Genomic DNA, 21,976 nt, shown 5'->3' with positions numbered 1-21,976 from the left:
CCGTACTCCCAATGTAGGGGGTCTGTGTTTGATCCCTGCTCAGGGAACTAGATCCCACATGCATGCCACAACTAAGGAGCCCACCTGCCACAATTAAGACCCAGCGCAACCAAATAAATAAATAAATATTTTTTAAAAATACTAATTGTTACACATTATAGACACTTATGGAAGAAAGGAGGGAAGAATAAAATAAAATGGACATCAAGAAAAGGAGGAAGATCTGGAGCAAGAAAGACTAAGTATAAAGGAGGGAAATGGAAAGAAGAGGTAGACAAACTGAGGGGCCCAGAAACAGACACTGAGAGGGAACAGAGGCTAGGTGTTCTGAGAAGAATGTTAGCTAAGGTGACAGCTCTTCTTATTCTTCAATAGGAGTATAAAATTTTAAGTTATCATCTTTTTATCACTGTCCCAAGAATGTTGTTTTAGTTAATTAACTACTATTCATAGCTCTTTGACCAGTCTTCATCACTAAACTTTCCAGAATTCCATAAGTAGATTTAATTTCTGAACAACAGAGGAACTGGTAAGGGCAATTTCATGCTAAGGGCCAAATTAAACTAAGGGTCTTAGGGAAGAAATCTCCATCTTGGATATATAAGCTCCTGTCTGATTAAAAAAAAATTAGGCTAAGAGAAGGAGCAAAGTCATAGGCAGTATTTACTTTGCTGTCCTAAGATGTAGCTCACTGTTTCCCAAGTAAGAATGATATTTAAAAGGCCATGTTGAGGGCTTCCCTGGTGGTGCAGTGGTTAAGAATCCGCCTGCCAATGCAGGGGACACGGGTTCGAGCCCTGGTCCGGGAAGATCCCACGTGCCGCGGAACAACTAAGCCTGTGTGCCACAACTACTGAGCCTGCGCTCTAGAGCCCATGAGCCACAACTACTGAGCCCGTATGCCCCAACTACTTTAGCCCGCATGCCTAGAGCCCGTGCTCTGCAACAAAAGAAGCCACTGCAGTAAGAAGCCCGTGCACTTCAACAAAGGGTAGCCTTCGCTCACCGCAACTAGAGAAAGCCTGCGTGCAGCAATGAAGACCCAATGCAGCCAAAAATAAATAAATTTATATATATATATATATATATATATATATATATAAAAAGGCCATGTTGAAAAAACAACCCAACTAAAAAGTTGGCAAAGGATTCAAATAGACATTTCTCTAAAGAAGATATACAAATGGCCAAGCAACATGATAATGTTACTAATCATTAGGAAAATGCAAATCAAAAGCACAATGACATACCATTTCACACCCACTAGGATGGCTCTTACCAAAAAAACCCCACAAAACAAAAACCAAAACAAAACAAACAAAAAAAACTACACCCAGAAAATAACAAGTGTTAGCAAGGATGTGGAGAAATTGGAACTTTTGTGCACTTCTAATGGGAATGTACTAAGGTGCAGCTGCTATGGAAAAGAGTATGGTGGTTCCTCAAAAAATCACAAAAAGAGTTACCATATCCAGCAATTTCACTTCTGGGTATATACCCAAAAGAATTGAAAGCAGGGTCTGAAACAGATGTCTGTCCATCCATGCTCATTACAGCATGATTCACAACAGTCAAAAGGTAGAAGCAACCCATCTGTTCATGGCTAGGTGAATGGATAAACAAAATGTGTTTCTATATACAATGGAATATTATTCAACCTTAAAAAGGAAGGACATTTTGACACATGCTACAACCTGGCTGAAGCTTGAAGACACTATGCTAAATGAAATAAGCCAGTCATAAAAGGACAGACCTGTATGATTCCACTTATATGAGGTATCTAGAGTAGTCAATTCATAGAGACAGAAAGTGGCAGCCAGGGGCTGAGGGGAAGAAGGAATGAGAAGTTACTTATTTTCCACTAAATTGGGTATTCCTTATTGGATAGTTTCAGTTTTGGAAAATGAAAAATGTTCTGGAGATGGACGGTGGTAATGGTTGCAGAACAATATGAATACACTTAATGCCATGAAACCGCACACTTAAAACAGTTAAAATGATAAATTTTGGTTTGTATATTTTACTACAGTTTTTTAAAAATGGCTATGTTGAGTCTGTTAAGTTACAAATGGCAGTAAAGCATATAACATAACATCATTAAATGCCTACTATTCCAAAACAAACTCTATATTATTAAAGTAGAAAACCATAACTCAATTTTTTAAAAACACAGGAGTATTCAATGTACCATTTCAATTTTCCTAGGCTTACACATTCTGTATTACATTTCCCAGAAGGAAACCCATCACTTTTTAAAAAGAAACTAACTTCAGTTGACGTAATATTTAATTTCACTTTGGGAAACATAATTACATCAATTTGAAGAGCTATACCTATATAAATCAACTTCAGTGTAGATGCAGACAGTATAAAAAAAATCTAGTATGCACAAATATCTAATAACTTTGTAATGTTTTAAAACTAGCTTTTTTAATCTAAAAATTATATGAGCTCACTTTAAACAAAATGTATAGTTAAGGCAAAAACAGAAAGTAAAAATAAATAATCCCAATACCCAGAGATTACCCACTATTAATAGTTTATTATGTATCCATCAAGAACTTTGTCCTATGCTTATAAAGTACACAAAAAAGACATTACATTACCCTGCCCCTCCCACCTTCTGCCCCCAACGTTTTCCCCTTTTTAAATAAAAAAGGATTTCTTACTTGGGGCAGGCAGCCCACCACTGGATCGTTTGTATTTGCTCTCCTTTAAAATGGATGTGATTTTATATAAATGTCGAAAACCTGTTTTGCATTCAGAGGCAAAAATAAATTCAATTTCATCTTCATGACTTTGGGGAAAAACATGAAAGATGTCATGGATCTGTAAAATGAATAGCTTAATTTACTATACACATTAATGAAAATACTACATAAACAATTCAATTAAGCCAGAGAAAGAAGAATTACTCGATAAACATACTCTGAAATATAAATAACTGTCAGGCTAGGGTGTATGGTATATGTACAATTAGAGATTTTGCCTGGGCCTTTCACGTTTCTCTTACTTTAGTCAAAGACTTCATCTATTGAGAAATAAATGTTTCCAAATGGAGAAAAAAGAAAAATATGACCAAAAGCTGTTTCTTACTCACCATCTCTGAAATTTTTTGAAACATGGCATGAAGTTTGTTTAATGATATAAATCTTATTACAGAAGTGATGAGAAAAATGTATTTTACTTTTCTTTTCCGGAGAGAAATATTCTAACAGTTCAAGGGAAAACAGATGTTCATCTGTTTTAGGTGATTCATATGAAGCCTATATTCAGCCAGGGAGTGAGCTAGCTTTATTTATTTTGTATCTTGTTTAAGTTTTTTCCACTAAACTGGAAAATGAAAAATTCAATCCCAAACTGTTATATTTTGGTATAGTTTGCCAACTTAAAAGAAAATCTTTTCTAGACAGGATTCTTGTGGTCCTCTCAGAGGCACTAATGAGGCTGTGTTTTCAATATCTGATGTGTCCAGAAACAAGGGCAATTCTGCAGCCAGGGAGATGTCATTTCAGTTTGTACCTTTTATGTACGAACCATTACCCATTCTGGAACCAACATTCCAATCTGAAAATAAATGTTCAAACTAAGCAAATAACATTCAAGGTTACTTTGAACTCAAAAAATTCATTTTGATAGTTTGCTATCGAGCTTCATTTGCTTTAGCATTCTGAGAAAATATTCAAACCAAGTACAAGAAAACATGCATACATTTATCCAGATGTCTGTTGTTTCTTCATAGATAATCAGTGGCGTCACAGAGTCAGGCACTGACTCGATGAGTCTCTGTCTTTCCATGGCATCATCTTCTACTGGGATAAATAATTCAGGTGAGATCAAAACTATCTGTAGGCGAGTTTGGGAGCGATCTAGTAGGATAGCCCACGCACTATTTAAATAAACAAAAGAAAAGCACAAAATAAAGCACACTCTTCAGAAAATGAATATTCCACTAATCTTTCCCCTAGCACCCATCAGTTATTTCTATAATCACAATGAAAGTATTGCTTTAGTATATGTTAAATTATCACTTACAAATGGCTAATTAAAAGTATTAGCTTATTCTACACTTATTTTTAAAAGTTAAGCTTGAGTTGAGTTTTTAAAAGTAGTTTTCTTTAAATTTCCAAAATCACAGATGGCCTTTGAAATTGTTTTCTCCCTTTAATGTCGATAAATGTCTCGTGAAACTCCTGTTGTCCACATTAGACACAGGAACTACATGTAATCATCTTCACATAAGGCTCTACAAATATTTCTGCTTAATTATTTAATAAAAAAAATACATACTTATATGTGAGCCTAAAAGTTATACAATTTAACCACAAATAACACTGTGAAACAGTGACTGGCTAAGAGACAGAATTAAAATGCAATGCACCTATGCTTATAGGATTACAAGTCCACTAAGTTCAGGAAAAATTCTTTGTGCAGAACTATCTACACTTCAAATTTACATGTGAAGGCAGCTCCAACGGAAAGGAAAAATCTAACAGCAGACAGTTCTGGGTCCTAAATTATTTGTAAAGAAGTGGCAATTTAACATACGCACTATTTTCCCTCTGGAGTCCATCCAGCTCTGGCAATATATTCAACTCCTTCAAACAGAATCTCAAAAGGCTGAATTAGTTCCTTATCTATGACATCTATAAGCTATTAAAAAAGAAAAAAGGAATCTAGTTATAGAAGACTGAGATAAGTAACTAGCTTATTGGTCTACTTAAATCACTATCTTTAACAGCATACTTTTTCAGTCTTAGGTACACAGGATTAACAAAACCAGCAGTAAGTCATGGGTTACCTCTACTGGTGCTCTTACATCTAACAAGTTCTAACTACAAGAATTAGCATAGTCTAAAAGTCTTTTCCCATGAGTTTATACTAACAGAACTCTTGATAATAACTGGTAAAATCAGATTTTAATCACTTTATAGACTCTAGTATGTAAGAAAAATAATAGTCCCTAGTTCCTTATATTTTAGCTTAAAATACTATTTTTGTAATATATTAGTGAAATGGTCCTGAGAGCAAACTTTTTTCCCTTAATAGTCTAGCTAACACAATTTTAAATATACTTTTTAAAAAATGGACAAAGGATCTGAATAGACAGTTCTCCAAAGAAGATATACAAATGGCCAATAAGCACATGAAAAGATGCTCAACATCATTAGCCATCAGAAAAATGTAAATCAAAACCACAGTAAGGTGCAACTTCAAATCCACTAGGATGGCTAGGATAAATAAAATGTTGTATATCCATACAATGGAATATTTTTGGGCGATAAAAAGTAGTGAAATGCTGTTACATGGTGCCAACATGATTAGTGCTTGAAAACATGATGCTAAGTGAAAGAACTCAGACTAGATACTGTATGATTTCATTTATAAGAAATGTCCAGAATAGGCAAATCCATAGATACAAAGTAGATTAGTGGTTGCCCAGGGTTGGGGGGCATGGAAAGGTCTGGGGATGATGATTAAGGGATGTGAGTTTCTTTCAGGGGTAATGAAAATGTTCTAAAATTGACTGTGGTGATGGCTGCACAATTCTGTGAATATACTAAAGGCCATTTTAAACTTTAAATGAGTGAATTGTATTGTATGTGAATTATATTTCAGGGACTTCCCTGGCGGTCCAGTGGTTAAGACTCTGCACTCATAGTGCAGGGGGCCCAGGTTCAATCCCTGGTCAGGGAACTAGATCCCACATGCCACAACTAAAAAAGATCCCGCACGCGGCAACGAAGACCCCACGTGCCACAACTAAAAAGAACTGGTGCAGCCAAATAAATAAATAAATATTTAAACTGTGTGTGTGTGTGTGTGTGTGTGTGTATATATATATATACACACACACACATATATATATAAATATATATATATATAAAATTATACCTCAATAAAGTTGTTAAAAAAGTCTAGCAAAGACGACTGTTTTTTAATTAATTTTGTGTGCATTTAGCTTATAAGCATCTGTCCAAATGGAAAGTAGCAGTATAAAAGAAATGAGGGATATTTAATCTACTGTCAACACAGAAGGTAACTCACCAGTCAGTAACCACTATTTAAGAAATACTGATCTGGAGAATTAACACAGGCAAAGAGGAAAAACACTGGAAAGGAGTGGTAAATATACATATCCCCATATTCCTATCTTGGGAACCAGCAGAAAGTTTTCAAAGTAGAAAATTAGGTCAACCTGAAATCATGATCTGTAGATGTCTCAGCAAGTTCAAAAAGTCCAAAAAATAAAAAAGCATATCTAAAATCTCTATTGACAGACTAGTCAAATGATACAAAAAGTTAACATTTTATACTTACCCTTCCTTCAGCATCAATCAGTATTTCCGACATCTTAAAAGTGACTTTTGGATTTGCTGTGCCTTTAGAAAGAGACATAAATGAACAGTAATGCATATCCAAAATTATTCAAACGTATTTTGCCAGATCAATCCTTTTTATACTTCAGTCAAATGAGGAATGTTGCATATAGACAGGACTTTATTGCATAAGAATCTCAAAACTCCTTTTCAATTCATAATTTTTAATATGGTTATAAAAAAAAGAAGCTGAAAAACATCAAGAGTACGTAATGAAGGGGAATTCGTATCATTTCACAATTGAAATGCTGTAAATAGCAATATGGGAAAAAATTACTAATTTATTAAGAACATAATCCCTTAAAAATCTTTATTTCCAAGCAAAGGTACTTTATTCATTTCTTGAAATAATCAGTTTTGTGCACTTCCTCACCTTTGAAATAATTAAAAAGGATCAGCCTGTAATTTAAAAATCTACTTCAGAGACACTTAAACAACCCATCCTTACTAAATCTGTAAAATATCCACGTTGACCATACCTTTGGATGAATGCAGAAAGAATCTTGTTTGAAAAGTAGGAATGAGTGAATATAAATGCCAATGGAATACAGTACCTGTTTTAGGATAACGGAATGAATCTGCCCTCCTTGTTTCCAACATAGGGGACGTAACATGAATAATTTCCACTTCGGATTCATCATTTTCTTCATACAGAATTCTAAGAATTTTACTGCCACTGGGAGCTTAAAAGGAAATTAAATATTGAAAATTTAGGAGAATTATGCCAGAAAGTAATCATAATTGACCATTCCCTCTAGTATTATATCTCCCATACTGAAAAGCAGTTTATACATAAAACATGCTGCCTTTTATGTATAGAGTATATGTACAATGTATTAGGCTAGAATGTAAAACAAATTTCTAACCAGATCACAGTCAAAAAGTTTGAAAGCTACTGCTTTAGAGAGCTGTTTCTCAGCTAGTAAAATCCTTGTGAATACACCAAGAAAAAGAAGGAATTTGTGCTCTTTTTTTCTGATCCATTCATACACTAATTTGGCCATCTGTTCATGCAGACTCTAGTCAATCCTATGTTTTTTATAGCAACTCCCATTAAGGGGTGGTATTTTTTATTTTTGCCACCAATGTTGCCACCAACCAGCTTCTAGATGAAAAACTGGCAAGGAGAGTTGAAGGACTTGGGGTACTGAACCACAATACACCTGTTTTTTATGAGAACTCATTATGGTGAGATATAGCCTGAATATTCTAAATAACTACTGGTGGGATCTAATCTTCATCACTTCAGAATCTATTATTCAGAATTAAGAATCTGTGCAGTTAACTAATTGGTAGTTGAATCTCATAATACTTTAATTGACCTATAATATATTATTTTGAAGCCTCTTACTTGTTTCAGCTTCTGGACACCACCAATAACCAGAATATCTATCAAATTCTTCTTGAAGAACGAAGGTAGCAACTCCAGCTGATCTGGGATCCTCTTCCATGTTGGCTAGCTCTAGACAAACATAAAGGCAAAATTATCACAGAAGTTCTCTATCTTTTCATAGGTACAAAGCAGAATGATTCCATTTATTCTGAAAGGCAGCTATAGTATAGTGGTGAACTGTGGAGCCAAATGGACTGAATTCAAATCTGGGTTCCATCATTTACTAAATGACTGACCCTGGGCAAAACATCTGATCACGTTCCACTGCAGTACCCATTTATAAATGGGAATAAGAACCTACCTTATATGGTTGTTATGAGGATTAAATGAGTTATTTTACATAAAGTGCTTAGAACAAAGCCTGAGCCATAGTATGTGTTCCATAAATGTTAGTTATTATTTTCCCATTTAGCTAGGACCATGGGAAAAAGAATACATGTAAAGGGTCATGGTGACTTTTTACTCTCCTACACAGAGAAGCACATCTTTAGACTGAGAATGTGGTCTTACAGATCATGTAATTCACCATTTCTCCTCCCTCCCCTTCCTCTTATTTAACCAAAGCAGATGAGCTTTTATCTGTTTTACACTTAGGTTTCCAGCAAATAGTCTGAAGGGAACTCTTGCTTTAAAAACAAAATCTAGGGACTTCCCTGGTGGTCCAGTGGGTAGGGCTCCGCACTCCCAATGCAGGGGGCCTGGGTTCGATCCCTGGTCAGGGAACTAGATCCCACATGCATGCCGCAACTAAGAAGCCCGCACGCTGCAACTAAGAGTCCACATGTCTCAACTAAGACCCGGCGCAGCCAAAATCAATCAGTCAATCAATCTAAAAAACCACAAAGCCATAATTACGTAAGATTTCATGACATGGGAAAATGTTTACAATATATTTGAATTTAAAAAAGCATATTACTGGGCTTCCCTGGTGGCGCAGTGGTTGAGAGTCTGCCTGCCAATGCAGGGGACATGGGTTCGAGCCCTGGTCTGGGAAGATCCCACATGCCGCGGAGCAACTGGGCCCGTGAGCCACAATTACTGAGCCTGCGCGTCTGGAGCCTGTGCTCCGCAACAAGAGAGGTCCGCACACCGCTATGAAGAGTGGCCCCCGCTTGCCACAACTAGAGAAAGCCCTCGCACAGAAACGAAGACTCAACACAGCCATAAATAAATAAATAAATAAGTAAATAATTAAAAAAAAAAAAAAAAGCATATTACTAAATGACATGTATACTGATTCCATTTATAAAAGTGTTATACAAATATATATTTTTTAAAGTGTCAGGATATAAATCAAAATGTGGTCCTCTCCAAATAGTGAGACTATGAACAACCTTTTGAAAAAGAATTGCTTTATAATTTACAAAATCTTAAGTGTACTGTTTACTTTGAAAAATGCATAAACTTGTATAACCACACCCTAACAAGACATAGAATATTTCCAACACCCCAGAATGTTTTCTCATGCCCCTTCGCAGTCAATGTCCATTCCGGCCTCAGAAGCAACCACTGATCTGATTTCTATCACCATAGGTTAGTTTTGAATATTCCAGAATTTCATGTAAGTGAAATCATACAGTATACACTTTATGTTTGTTGCTGAGTGATATTTCATTGTATACCACAGTTCTTTTATCCATTCATCTGTTAATGGATATCTGAGCAGCTTCTAGTTGCTATTATGAATAAAGATGCTATGATTATTCTTGTATAAGAATCTATGTGGACATGTGTTTTCCTTTCTCTTGAATAAAGACCTAGGACTGGAATGGCTGGGTACTGTAAAAAATTTATCTTTAAATTTGTAAGAAACTGCCACACAATTTTCCAAAGTATCTGTATTATTCTATACTCTTACTAGCAATGTATGAAAATTCCTCTCCAACATTTGGTGTTCCAACGGGTGTGTAGTAATATTTCGCGGTGATTTTAATTTTATAGGCAAGTTTCACTGTATTATGTTCTCTTATCTGTATTTTCTGTATGTTGTCTGAAACAAATGTGCAATATGAACCAATAACCCCTCATCCAAAAATTTTGAGTCCAGAAGTGTTTAGAACTCAGAATTTGGGGGATTTTTTCATATTCATACATCTACGCATAATTATGTCACATCTCCAGCAGGGTAATCAAATACCCTGTAACCAAATATACTAATATTCCTGCAGCAAATTTAGGAATAGGCACACTAAGTAGGATTAAGATTATAAATATCCTCAGGTCAGTTCAGGTCAGGTTTTGCCACCAAATGAGTTTTAGCACCAACCTAATGAAAACTAACCTCAGTTTTCAGAGTTTCTGAATTTTGGAATTAATGATATAGCCAAAACCAGCACTCAGTTTTCTTGGATCTTTCAACTACTCCAAAGTTATACCTTCCATACTGCTTTATATTTTGTTCTCCTTTAGATGTGAGACTATGTATCGCTCATTTATATCTCCCTATCACTTACTACAGACCTCAATTACTAAGATTAATTAGATGAATAAATGGTATCATCTTGTTTTCCCAATAAGATATGTCCTTTGAGAGTAGAGGTTGGTATTAAGTTACCTTTAAATTCCTCTATTATAGGAGGCAGAGAATAAACAAATGCACATGCCAACTGACTACACCCACCCCAAAGGGGACTTTCATTTGGAAACCTACTGTGAATAAGAGGGGTAAGAGTAATGTTGCTTACTCTCTACCTACCTTTCTATCTAAACACACACTTAGGGCTTCCCTGGTGGCGCAGTGGTTAAGAATCCACCTGCCAATGCAGGGGACATGGGTTCGATCCCTGGTCCAGGAAGATCCCACATGCTGCAGAGCAACTAAGCCCGCGCGCCAGAACTACTGAGCCTGCGCTCTAGAGCCTGTGAGCCACGACTACTGAGACCTGCACGCCTAGAGCCTGTGCTCTGCAACGAGAAGCCTGTGCACCGCAATGAAGAGTAGCCCCCGCTCACTACAACTAGAGAAAGCCCACGCGCTACAACTAGAGAAAGCCCGCGTGCAGCAACAAAGATCCAATGCAGCCCCCCAAAAATTAATTAATTAAAATTTTAAAAAAATGGTATATTTCACATGTTCAAAAAAAAAAAAAAAGAAGCAGTACACTATTTCCCATCTTTCATTTGTATAAAAGCTTTGGAGAAAAACATACACGTCTTTTCTGTGCTTTCAGTACTGCTTAGCATTATTATAGTCACTTCAATAAAAATTAAATACTTCCACAATACAGAAAGTTTTATTTTTCCTATTATGACAAAATAACTAAGCAGGCTCTGCAAAAAGGGGAGACAAATTTTTAGGTAGTTCTTATAGTGTGTACTAGATTTTTCTGTTTGTTTTCCTAAAAACAAGATTAATTTTTTAAATTAAATTTTATTTTAATCAGAACAGTTTTGGGACTTCCCTGGTGGTCCAGTGGTAAAGAATCTGCCTTTCAATGCAGGAGACGCAGGTTCAATCCGCGGTCGGGGAACTAAGATCCCACATGCCGCAGGGCAACTGAGCCCGTGAGCCGCAAACTACAGACCCCATGCGCTTTGGAGCCTGCTCACCACAACTAGAGAGAGAACCCGCACGTCACAACTAGAGAGAAGCCTGTGCACCGCAACGAAGAGCCCGAGCACTGCAACGAAAGATCCCGCATGCTGCAACGAAGATCCCGTGTGCCACAACTAAGACTCTACACAACCAAAAATACAAATTAAAAAAATTTAAAAAAAAGAACAGTTTTGGGGGAAATTCTGGTAGTCTTATTAGGCTAAAAGAACAATCAGGTCAGAGGTGCTACTGTTGTGCTGTCTGAAAATGACCCTTAAAACAAGGGAGCATTATATAGGTGGTACATACCAGTTATCCACTGTACTATTGTCCTTTTTCATTTTAAAGATTTAAGTTTAAAATATAAAGATCGGGGGCTTCCCTGGTGGCGCAGTGGTTGAGAATCTGCCTGCCAATGCAGGGGACACGGGTTCAAGCCCTGGTCTGGGAAGATCCCACATGCCACGGAGCAACTGGGCCCGTGAGCCACAATTACTGAGCCTGCGCGTCTGGAGCCTGTGCTCCACAACAAGAAAGTCCGCGATGGTGAGAGGCCCACGCACCGCGATGAAGAGTGGCCCCCGCCTGCCACAACTAGAGAAAGCCCTCGCACAGAAACGAAGACCCAACACAGCCATAAATAAATAAATAAATAAATTAAAAAAAAAAAAAATAAAGATCACCCAGCATGCTTCAATTGGAAAATGTAAGCAAAAGCAAATTAAATTTTAAAAATACTTTTCAGGAAAGTAGATTTGAAGAACTTGAATTACCATTGTGCACATAAGTAAGCCTCCTTTCTTCTCTCGTTACAATGTTGGATATCCATATATCATTGCTATGTATAAAAGCAATCCAGTCTGGATCAGCTGGGCATAATTTTGGATCCATCCGAATGTTGGGACAACTAGTCTCCACTAAATTGGGCCGTAAGGGTTGTTGCTAGAAAAGTAAACAACATTTAAAGGCAAGTATCAGGCTGATACATATTTGTTTACCAGCACCCTTCCTATAAAAGGAATAATAATCCCAAGTACAATATCAACTATAATAACTGCTCTCCAGAAAAATGTACTTTCATATGCCTTAACTTATAAGAAAGGACTCATTTTTTTCTATGAATTAATAAGCTAAGCATAACAGGAGCAGAAATAAAGACAAAATAAGAGCACTTCATAAATTCTGTTGTCCAAACCTGTTTAAACAGAGTAATTATCGTTTGTTACATGCTTTTATTAAACACTTATTTGACTATTTCACTTATTAAATATTTCTAATTAATTTTACCAGTATAAAATAATTTGCTCATAAAAATATAATGAAAGCTAGAATCATCACAATTCTATCAGAAGAATAGTTCTGATATCACATTAAAATTGCCTAGAATAAAATCAAACATTTAAAACCATTTACTGAGATGAATCAAGCTTTTAGGGGAACCAAAGAGGGATTGCCCTGTGATATCATTATCTTTGAAAATCCACCTCAGCACTTACTCAAAAAATGGCACTGATGCCCTTTACTAATTCTTCCTACACAGCAAGTATTTTTAGCATTTTAAAAATTGTATACTAATGTCACTGAAAAAATTATTAACTCTTAAAATTGGAAATTAATACCCATATTTCTTGTTTTCTTTACTACTAAATCAGTAGTAAACAATTGGTGAAAAGAATTTTTTAGTTTGTTTAATTACCTTTCTGATTTGGACACAAATAACTTTAGGACCCCAAAACAGATTTATCAAGTAGTAACATCAACTTACAGTAAATCCTTGTGGCCCTCCATCTTTTACGTGATAAATTCCACTACCAGCTTGAAACAGAAATGTTCCACTTCCTTGGTGATAATCATAAGAAGCAATTCCAACTGTTCCGATGCGTTTTCTTTCTCTCAATAGTTCTTCTTCTCGAGAATACATTCCATAGTCCAGTGTTGCCTAATACAGAAAGAAAGTCTCACATTCCAGTCTTCTGAAAGGTGGCTTTTTGCTTTTAGCACTGAAATTCTAGCATCTCCAATATTATTGAGTTTACATTTTGAGTGATCCCAAAATTTGCCAGCAACTTTAAACAGATTAATTTCAGGAAGTCGCTGAAAAATTTCTTGGTAAAGGGTCCCTAGATGATTACTGTATACATTAGAGAGCAAGAATTAAGTCTCATCACCTTGGCTTGGCATTCAAGATCTTCTACAACTTAAATGTAATATAGCAGTTCTGCATGCACTTAAGAGCAGACTCTGAAGTCAAGCAGTTTGAATCTAGGCTTTGACTCTCATTAGAAGTGTGACTTTGGGCAAGTAGTTTAATTTCCTCAAAAGTAATTTTCTTCACTTTCAAAGTAGTAATAAATCATCTACTTCAGCTTTGTGAAGATTAACTTAGATAAAAATACGTAAAATGTTTAGCACAATGGTTGGCACAGAGTAAAGTTCTCAAATATCAGCTGTCATTAGTACCTTTCCACTAATTCACTAATACTGCTTTAATAAAACCTTAGGTCAGGCTTGTCACACCAATGATGTAAAACCCAATATGCGGTGTTCTGCTCCTGGCCTTTGTTCCATCACCCCCCCTCCCACCCGAGGCCATTTTTCTTTCTATCCATCCAAGTTTTACTGATATCCCAAAACCTTAGCCCTAAATCAACATTGGCCAGGAAAGTTTCCTGATCCACTATGGTGTACAGTGATCTCTTCTTTGAAATTTATATGAGCTACTATCTCTTTTACTCATTTGGCTATGGTTTTGTTTTTCACTTTTTTTCAGTATTTCTGACTAGAAATAGATTAAAAAAAAAAAAAAAAACTTGAGAGCAGAATCTGTCTGATTTTTGCTTTCCTACCTAAAGCATCTGTTAAAATCTCCCTCAAAGAATATTTGTAATCAATGATTGATGATGAAGAGGGACCTTCCCAAACTAAAAATATTATTTGACACATATATAAAATTTAAAAATATATATATAAAAAAATCTAATAAGTGCTAGTTTTAAAAATTTACATCCACATCTTCCCTCACTAAGAGCTCTTTATGATAAATAAGGGGATAAATAAAGGAATGGTAAATAAGGGAAAAAGACATGGTTTCTGCTACCAAGGACTAATACTATTTTATGTTATGTTATATTATGTTATTTTATTTTATTTGGCCATGCCATGTCTTGCGGGATCTTAGTTCCCTGACCAGGGATCAAACACCGGCCCCCCACAGTGGAAGCGCAGAGTCCCAACCACTAGACTGCCAGGGAACTCCCAAGGACTAATACTTTAAAAGTAGCCAAGTTCAGGGACTTCCCTGGTGGTCCAGTGGTTAAGAATCCGCCTTCCAATGCAGGGGACACAGGTTAGATCCCTAGTCAGGGAGCTAAGATCCACATATGCCGTGGGGCAACTAAGCCCGCATCCGCACGTCGCAACGAAGACCCAGTGCACCCAAAGTTAAAAATAAATAAATAAATTTTTTAAAAATAAAAAAAATAAAAGTAGCCAAATTTATATATCTGGGAAAAACCATAATTCGAAAAGATACATGCACCCCAGTGTTTACTGCAGCACTATTTACAACAGCCAGGACATGGAAGCAACCTAAATGTCCATCAACAGAGGAATGGATAAAGAAGATGTGGTACATATATACAATGGAATATTACTCAGCCATAAAAAAGAACGAAATAATGCCATTTGCAGCAACATGGATGGACCTAGAGATTGTTACACTGAGTGAAGTAAGTCAAAGGCAAATATCATATGGTATCGCTTATATGTGGAATCTAAAAAAAAAGGGGGTACAAATGAACTTATCTACAAAACAGAAATAGAGTTACAGATGTAGAAAACAAACTTATGGGGCTTCCCTGGTGGCACGGTGGTTAAGAATCTGCCTGCCAATGCAGGGGACACAGGTTCAAGCCCTGGTCCGGGAAGATCCCACGTGCCGCAGAGCAACTAAGCCCGTGCGCCACAACTACTGAGCCTGCGCTCTAGAGCCCAAAAGCCACAACTACTGAGCCTGCGAGCTACAACTACTGAGCCCGTGAGCCACAACTACGGAAGCCTGTGCGCCTAGAGCCCGTGCTCCGCAACAAGAGAAGCCACCACACTGGGAAGCCCACGCACCACAATGAAGAGTAATGAAGAGTAGCCCCCACTTGCCACAACTAGAGAAAGCCCATGCACAGCAACAAAGACCCAACATAGCCAAAAATAAATAAATAAAATAAAAAAATAAAAAAAAAAGAAAACAAACTTATGGTGACCAGGGGGTAAGGGGGGTGGGGAGGGATAAACTGGGAGGTTGGGATTGACATATACACACTACTATATATAAAACAGATAACTAATAAGGACCTACTGTATAGCACAGGAAACTCTACTCAGTACTCTGTAATGGCTTATATGGGAAAAGAATCTAAAAAAAAGTGGATATATGTATATGTATAACTGATTCACTTTGCTGTACACCTGAAACTAACAAAACATTGTAAATCAACTATACACTAACAAAAAAATTAAAAAATAAAATAAAAGTAACCAAGTTCATTGGCAGAAATGTATGTCTCCAAAATTAAACCAGCATACTGAAAGTAAACGGTGTTCAAGGATGGCAAATACATGTGTATACTTGCAAACTTAAAATAATGTCAAGTGAAGTTAAAAATGAGACAACCTTGGAATCCTGCTAAAAATCTACCTCGTTTTTTTATATTCATTGTATCACTTTTTTATTAATGTTTAATTACATATATACATATGTATGTGTATATATACATGTGTGTATGTGTGTGTTAGGCTCCAAAAGAAAAAACTAGAAAATTCAATGTTTTATTAATTCTAATCTTTTTTTTTTTTTTTTTTAATTTATTTTTGGCTGCGTTGGGTCTTCCTTGCTGCATGCGTGCTTTCTCTAGTTGCGGTGAGCGGGGGCTACTCTTCGTTGCGGTGCGTGGGCTTCTCATTGCGGTGGCTTCTCTTGTTGCGGAGCACGGGCTCTAGGTGCGCGGGCTTCAGTAGTTGGGGCACGAGGACTCAGTAGTTGTGGCTTTTGGGCTCTAGAGCGCAGGCTCAGTAGTTGTGGCGCACGGGCTTTCATTGTTCCGCGGCATGTGGGAACTTCCCGGACCAGGGCTTGAACCCTTGTCCCCTGCACTGGCAGGCGGATTCTTAACCACTGCACCACCAGGGAAGCCCTAATTCTAATCTTTTTGTTTTAAATATCTTTTAAGACTGTTTCCGTTGACACCAAGAGCAATTTTGAGTATATAATTATATTTTAATTTCTCCCTCTTATTCTCCCTGAACGTCATCAGATTTGATCCATACTTAATATGTCTCAGGTTTGTTTTTTTTTTTGGCTGCTTTGGGTCTTTGTTGCTGCGCAAGGGCTTTCTCTAGTTGCGGTGAGCGGGGGCTACTCTTTGTGGCAATGTGCAGGCTTCTCATTGAGGTGGCTTCTCTTGTTGCAGAGCATGGGCTCTAGGCACGTGGGCTGCAGTAGTTGCAGCATGTGGGCTCAGTAGTTGCGACTCACGGGCTTCAATAGTTGCGGTGTGTGCGCTCAGTAGTTGTGGTGCATGGGCTTAGTTGCTCCGTGGCATGCGGGATCTTCCCAGACCAGGGATTGAACCTGTGTCCCCTGCATTGGCAGGAGGATTCTTAACCACTGTGCCACCGGAGAAGTCCCCTTAACATGTCTTAATGTTTAATAATCAGAACACAAGACATTTCAGAGCTGAGAAATTAACTTTCACAAGAGAACTCTGCATTTATAACTTTGTGATTATAAAATTTATTATTTGAAAGCATATCAAGCAAGATGATAAAAAGAACCCTGAAAAAGATCTATTATGAGGAACAAGGTTAGCTTTACCAGATATTAAAAAATTAAAACATGAATAAACAAAATGAACAATGGTACAGAGTAGAAAATCCAAAATAGAAAGCTGAATATAGAAATTAATAAGAAAGAAGTGGTGGGTAAAAGATGAAATGTTAAAATTAGTCATTACTGATTTAAATTTTATCAGTTGGAATTACTGCATAGCCATATGCAAAAAGATAACACTGGATCCACTTCCCACATATTCCAGAAGGGTCAGAGATTTAAATGTTAAAAATGAAACCAACTTCCACTTCTAGCCAAGATGGAGTAACAGGGACCAGGTATGTTCTCATATCTGAAACAACTCAGAAATGGACAAAATATATAAAATCATGTTTTCAAGACACTGGACATCAGACAACAAAGAACAGCAATCCCTGAGAAATGGGAACCAAATGAGGTGTGCCTTACAGTTGTTCCAGATGTTGGTACATGGAGGGGGAAGCCAATGGGTCAAAGAAGAAATCACAGGAAATCAAAAAATACTTTGAGATAAAAGAAAACACAATATACCAAAACTTAAGGGATGCAACAAAAGCAGTGCTCAGGAGGAAATTTATAACTATAAGTGCCTATATTAAAAAAGAGATCTCAAATCAATAACCTTCCACCTTAAGGAAGTTCCCTGGCGGTCCAGTGGTTAGGGCTCTGTGCTTCCACTGCTAGGGGCCCAGATTCTATCCCTAGTCAGGGAACTAAGATCCCGCAAGCCACGTGGCATAAAAAACAAACAAACAAAACCTTCCACCTTAAGATACTGGAATAAAAGAGCAAACTAAATCCAAAGCAAGCAGAAGTAAGGAAATATACACATCAAATTGGAAATAAACAATAGAGAACAGAAAAATAATACAGCTTAACAAAACCAAAAATTGGTTCTTTAAAAAGATCAACAAATTTGGGCTTCCCTGGTGGCACAGAGGTTGAGAATCTGCCTGCTAATGAAGGGGACACGGATTCAAGCCCTGGTCTGGGAAGATCCCACATGCCACGGAGCAACTGGGCCTGTGAGCCACAACTACTAAGCCTGCACATCTGAAGCCTGTGCTCCACAACAAGAGAGGCCGCAACAGTTAGAGGCCCGCGCACCGCGATGAAGAGTGGCCCCCGCTCGCTGCAACTAGAGAAAGCCCTCGCACAGAAACGAAGACCCAACACAGCCAAAAATAAATAAATAAATAAATTAAAAAAAAATAAAAATCAACAAATTTGACAGATTTAGCTAGAATGATCAAAAATACAAAAAGAGAGAAGACTCAATTTACTAAAATCAAGAATGAAAGAGAGTTGCTACTAACGATCTTATGGGGTTAAAAAGGATTATAAGGGAATAGTATGAATAAGTGAATAGCAACAAATTAGACAATGTAGATGAAATGGTTAAATTCCCAGAAACACACAAACCACCAAAACTAACTCAAGAAGAAACAGAAAATCTGAATTGACCTATAATGAATAAAGAGATTTGAGTTAGTAATCGAAAAGCTTCCCACAAAGAAGTCCAGGACTAGATGGCTTTACTGATGAGTTCTACTAAATGTTTAAAGAAGAATTAAGACCCATCCTTCTCAAACTCTTCTTAAAAAAAAGAAAAAGAACAGGAGCAAACACTTTCTAACATTTGATGAGGTCAGCATCACCCTGATACCAAAACCAGACAAAGACATAACAAGGAAATAAAACTACAGACCAATATCTCTTATGACTATAGACACAAAAATCCTCAATAAAATACTGACAAACTTCGAATAAAGATGTAAAAAAAAAAAAAAAAAAAAAAAATATATATATATATATAAAAATATAATTGGACAGTTAAATATGGTGCCCATATCTAACCTAAACAGAAGAGCATTCTAGAGCTATATGTTTAGGAAAATTTAAATTTGACAAATAAAATCAGCATTGTTGCAGAACTGCAATATTTGCTCAAACCATGGGAAAAAAAAAGAAAATTTACTCTGACAATTTTTCTTTGATAATTGGAATATTTACTCAATTTTTAACATATTTACTTACTGGAATAATTAGGTTTAATCATCATCATCAAACAAAAAATACTGACAAACTGAATACAGAAGCGTATTAAAGGATTATACGTGACCAAGTGGGATTTATCCCAGGAATGCAAATTTGGTTCAACACATAAAAACCAACCAATGTAATACACCATATTAATACAATAATGGAAAAATGTGATCTTCTTAATAGACCCAGAAAAGTCATTTGACAAAAACCAACACCCTTTCATGATAAAAGCACTCAACAAACAAGAAATAATGGGGAACTATTTGATTCTGATAAAGGGCATCAATGAAAAACCCACAGCTAATATAATTCTTAATTGTGAAAACCTGAAAGTTTTCCCATCAAGATCAGGGGGAAAAACGGATGTCTGCTTTCCACTACTATTCAACATTGTACTAGCGGTTCTAGCCAGGGCAATTAGGTAAGGAAAGAAATGAAAGCTTCTGGGGTTGGAAAGGAAGAAGGAAAACCATCTCTATTCACAGATGACACGTGATATATAGAAAACCCTAAAAAATCTACAAAAAATAATTAGAACTAATAAATGTGTTCAGCAAAGTTGCAGGATACAAGATTGATATACGAATATCAATTGCAATATCAACTAGCAGTTGGAAAATGAAATTAAGAAAACAACTCCATTCAAAACTTCATCAAAGGGGCTTCCCTGGTGGCGCAGTGGTTGAGAATCTGCCTGCCAATGGAGGGGACACGGGTTCGAGCCCTGGTCTGGTAAGATCCCACATGCCACGGAGCAACTGGGCCCGTGAGCCACAATTACTGAGCCTGCGCATCTGGAGCCTGTGCTCCGCAACAAGAGAGGCCGCGACGGTGAGAGGCCCGCGCACCGCGATGAAGAGTGGTCCCCACTAGCCGCAACTAGAGAAAGCCCTCGCACAGAAACGAAGACTCAACACAGTCATAAATAAATAAATAAATAAATAAATAAAAGAACGTGAATTTCTTAAAAAAAAAAAAAAAAAAAACTTCATCAAAAAGAATAAGTACTTAGAAATAAATTTAACCAAAGAAGTGCAAGACTTGTATACAGAACACTGTAAATACTATTTAAAGAAATTAAAAAAAATCTAAATAAATGGAAAGACATCCCATGTCCACAGACTGAAGATAATAAAGATGGAAGTAGACCCCAAATTAATCTAGAGATTCATTAGAATGCCTATCAAAGTTCCAACTGCCTTCTTTCCAGATATGGATAAGCTGATGCTAATAATATTCATATGGAATTTCAAGATAATCTTGAAAAAAACCCTCACATTTTCCAATTTCAAAAGTTAGTACAATGTAGCCACATTAATCAAGAGAGCATGATACTGGCATATGAATAGATAAATAGGCCAGTGGAATACAATTGAGAGTCCAGGAATAGATCCATACATTTATGGTCAACTGATTTTCAACAAAGGTGCTAAGACCACTCCAAGGGGAAAGAATAGCCTTTCAACAAATGGTGCTAGGACAACTGGATTCCACATGTAAAAGAATTAATTCGGCCTCCTATCTCACACTATACACAAAAATTAACTCAAAATAGATCAAAGATCTAAATGTAAGGGCTAAAACTATAAAAGTCTTATATAATAAAACATAGATGGAAATCTGTGTGATATTGGATTAAGCAAGTTCCTTAAGTATGACACTAAAAGCACAAGCAATCAATGAAAAAATAGATCGACTGGACTTCATCAAAATTTAAAAACTTTGTGTGGCAAAGGACTTGTATTAGTTTCCTAGGGCTGTTGTTAACAAATTACTACAAACTTGGTGGCTGAAAACAAAAGACATTTATTCTCTCACAGTTTTGAAGGCAGAAGCCCAAAATTAAGGTGTCAGCAGGGCCAGACTTCCTCCAAAGGCTCTAGGGGAGAATACTTCCTTGCCTCTTCCAGCTTCTGGTGGCTCCAGGGATTCCTTGGCTTATGGCACTATAACTCTAATCTCTGCCTACTCTTCACATGGCTTTCACCTCCTGTCTCAAATCTCCCTTTCCTTTCTCTTATAAGAACATCAATGATTGTATTTAGGGCCCACCCTAAATCCAGAATTATTTCATCTTGAGATACTTAATTACATCTGCAAAAACCCTATTTCTAAACAAGATCACATTCACAGACACCTTTAGGACTTGGACATATCCTTTTGGTGGTCCCTATTCAAACAACAGGACATTATCAAGAAAGTAAACAACAAAAACTGCAAACAACCTGATTAACAAAGTGGGCAAAAGACTTGATTAGACATTTCTCCAAAGAAGATATACAAATGGCCAATAAGTACATGAAAAGATGCTCAATATCACTAATCATTAAGGAAAAGCAAATCGAACCACAATGAGATACTACCTCATACTCATTAGGATGGCTCCTATCAAAAAGCCAGAAAATAGTAAGTGTTGGCAAGGATGTGGAGAAATTGGAACTCTTGTGCACTGCTAGTGTGAATGTAAAATGGTGCGTGGAAAATAGTATGGCAGTTCCACAAAAATATAAAAATGTAATTATCATATGATCCAGCAATTCCACCTGAGTATATACCTAAAAGAATCGAAAGCAGGGACATGAAAAGATATTTGTATACCCATGTTCATAGGAGCATTATTTATAATAGCCAAAAGGTAGAAGCAATTCAAGTGTCTATTAATGGATGAATAAACAAACAAGATGTGGTATATACATACAATAGAATATTATTTAGCATTCTGACATATGCTACAACATGCATAAACCTTAAGGACATTA

At 36.7% G+C, this 21,976-nt stretch overlaps 1 protein-coding gene and 1 non-coding gene across 5 annotated transcripts in view; one reads left to right on the top strand and one right to left on the bottom strand.

Annotated features, from left to right (window-relative positions):
- The window catches only part of DPP8 (dipeptidyl peptidase 8), a 62,521-nt gene that overhangs the window by 21,591 nt on the left and 18,954 nt on the right, over positions 1 to 21,976 (bottom strand). For all 4 annotated transcript variants that reach the window (XM_059912994.1, XM_059912995.1, XM_059912993.1 and 1 more), the window contains exons 5-12: positions 13,074 to 13,247; positions 12,082 to 12,250; positions 7,732 to 7,842; positions 6,935 to 7,063; positions 6,322 to 6,383; positions 4,553 to 4,653; positions 3,712 to 3,889; positions 2,670 to 2,829 (exon numbers count right to left, since the gene is read on the bottom strand). In XM_059912994.1, the coding sequence (XP_059768977.1) occupies positions 2,670 to 2,829; positions 3,712 to 3,889; positions 4,553 to 4,653; positions 6,322 to 6,383; positions 6,935 to 7,063; positions 7,732 to 7,842; positions 12,082 to 12,250; positions 13,074 to 13,247 (1,084 nt within the window). The remainder of the gene's footprint in view (positions 1 to 2,669; positions 2,830 to 3,711; positions 3,890 to 4,552; positions 4,654 to 6,321; positions 6,384 to 6,934; positions 7,064 to 7,731; positions 7,843 to 12,081; positions 12,251 to 13,073; positions 13,248 to 21,976) is intronic.
- TRNAM-CAU (transfer RNA methionine (anticodon CAU)) lies at positions 5,625 to 5,697 on the top strand. Its single transcript has one exon. It is a non-coding gene; the product is annotated as a tRNA-Met (tRNA).

This window comes from Balaenoptera ricei, chromosome 2 (genome assembly GCF_028023285.1).
Source record: "Balaenoptera ricei isolate mBalRic1 chromosome 2, mBalRic1.hap2, whole genome shotgun sequence".
Classification (NCBI taxonomy): Eukaryota; Metazoa; Chordata; class Mammalia; order Artiodactyla; family Balaenopteridae; genus Balaenoptera; species Balaenoptera ricei.
This window is presented reverse-complemented; position numbering and strand designations above follow the sequence as displayed.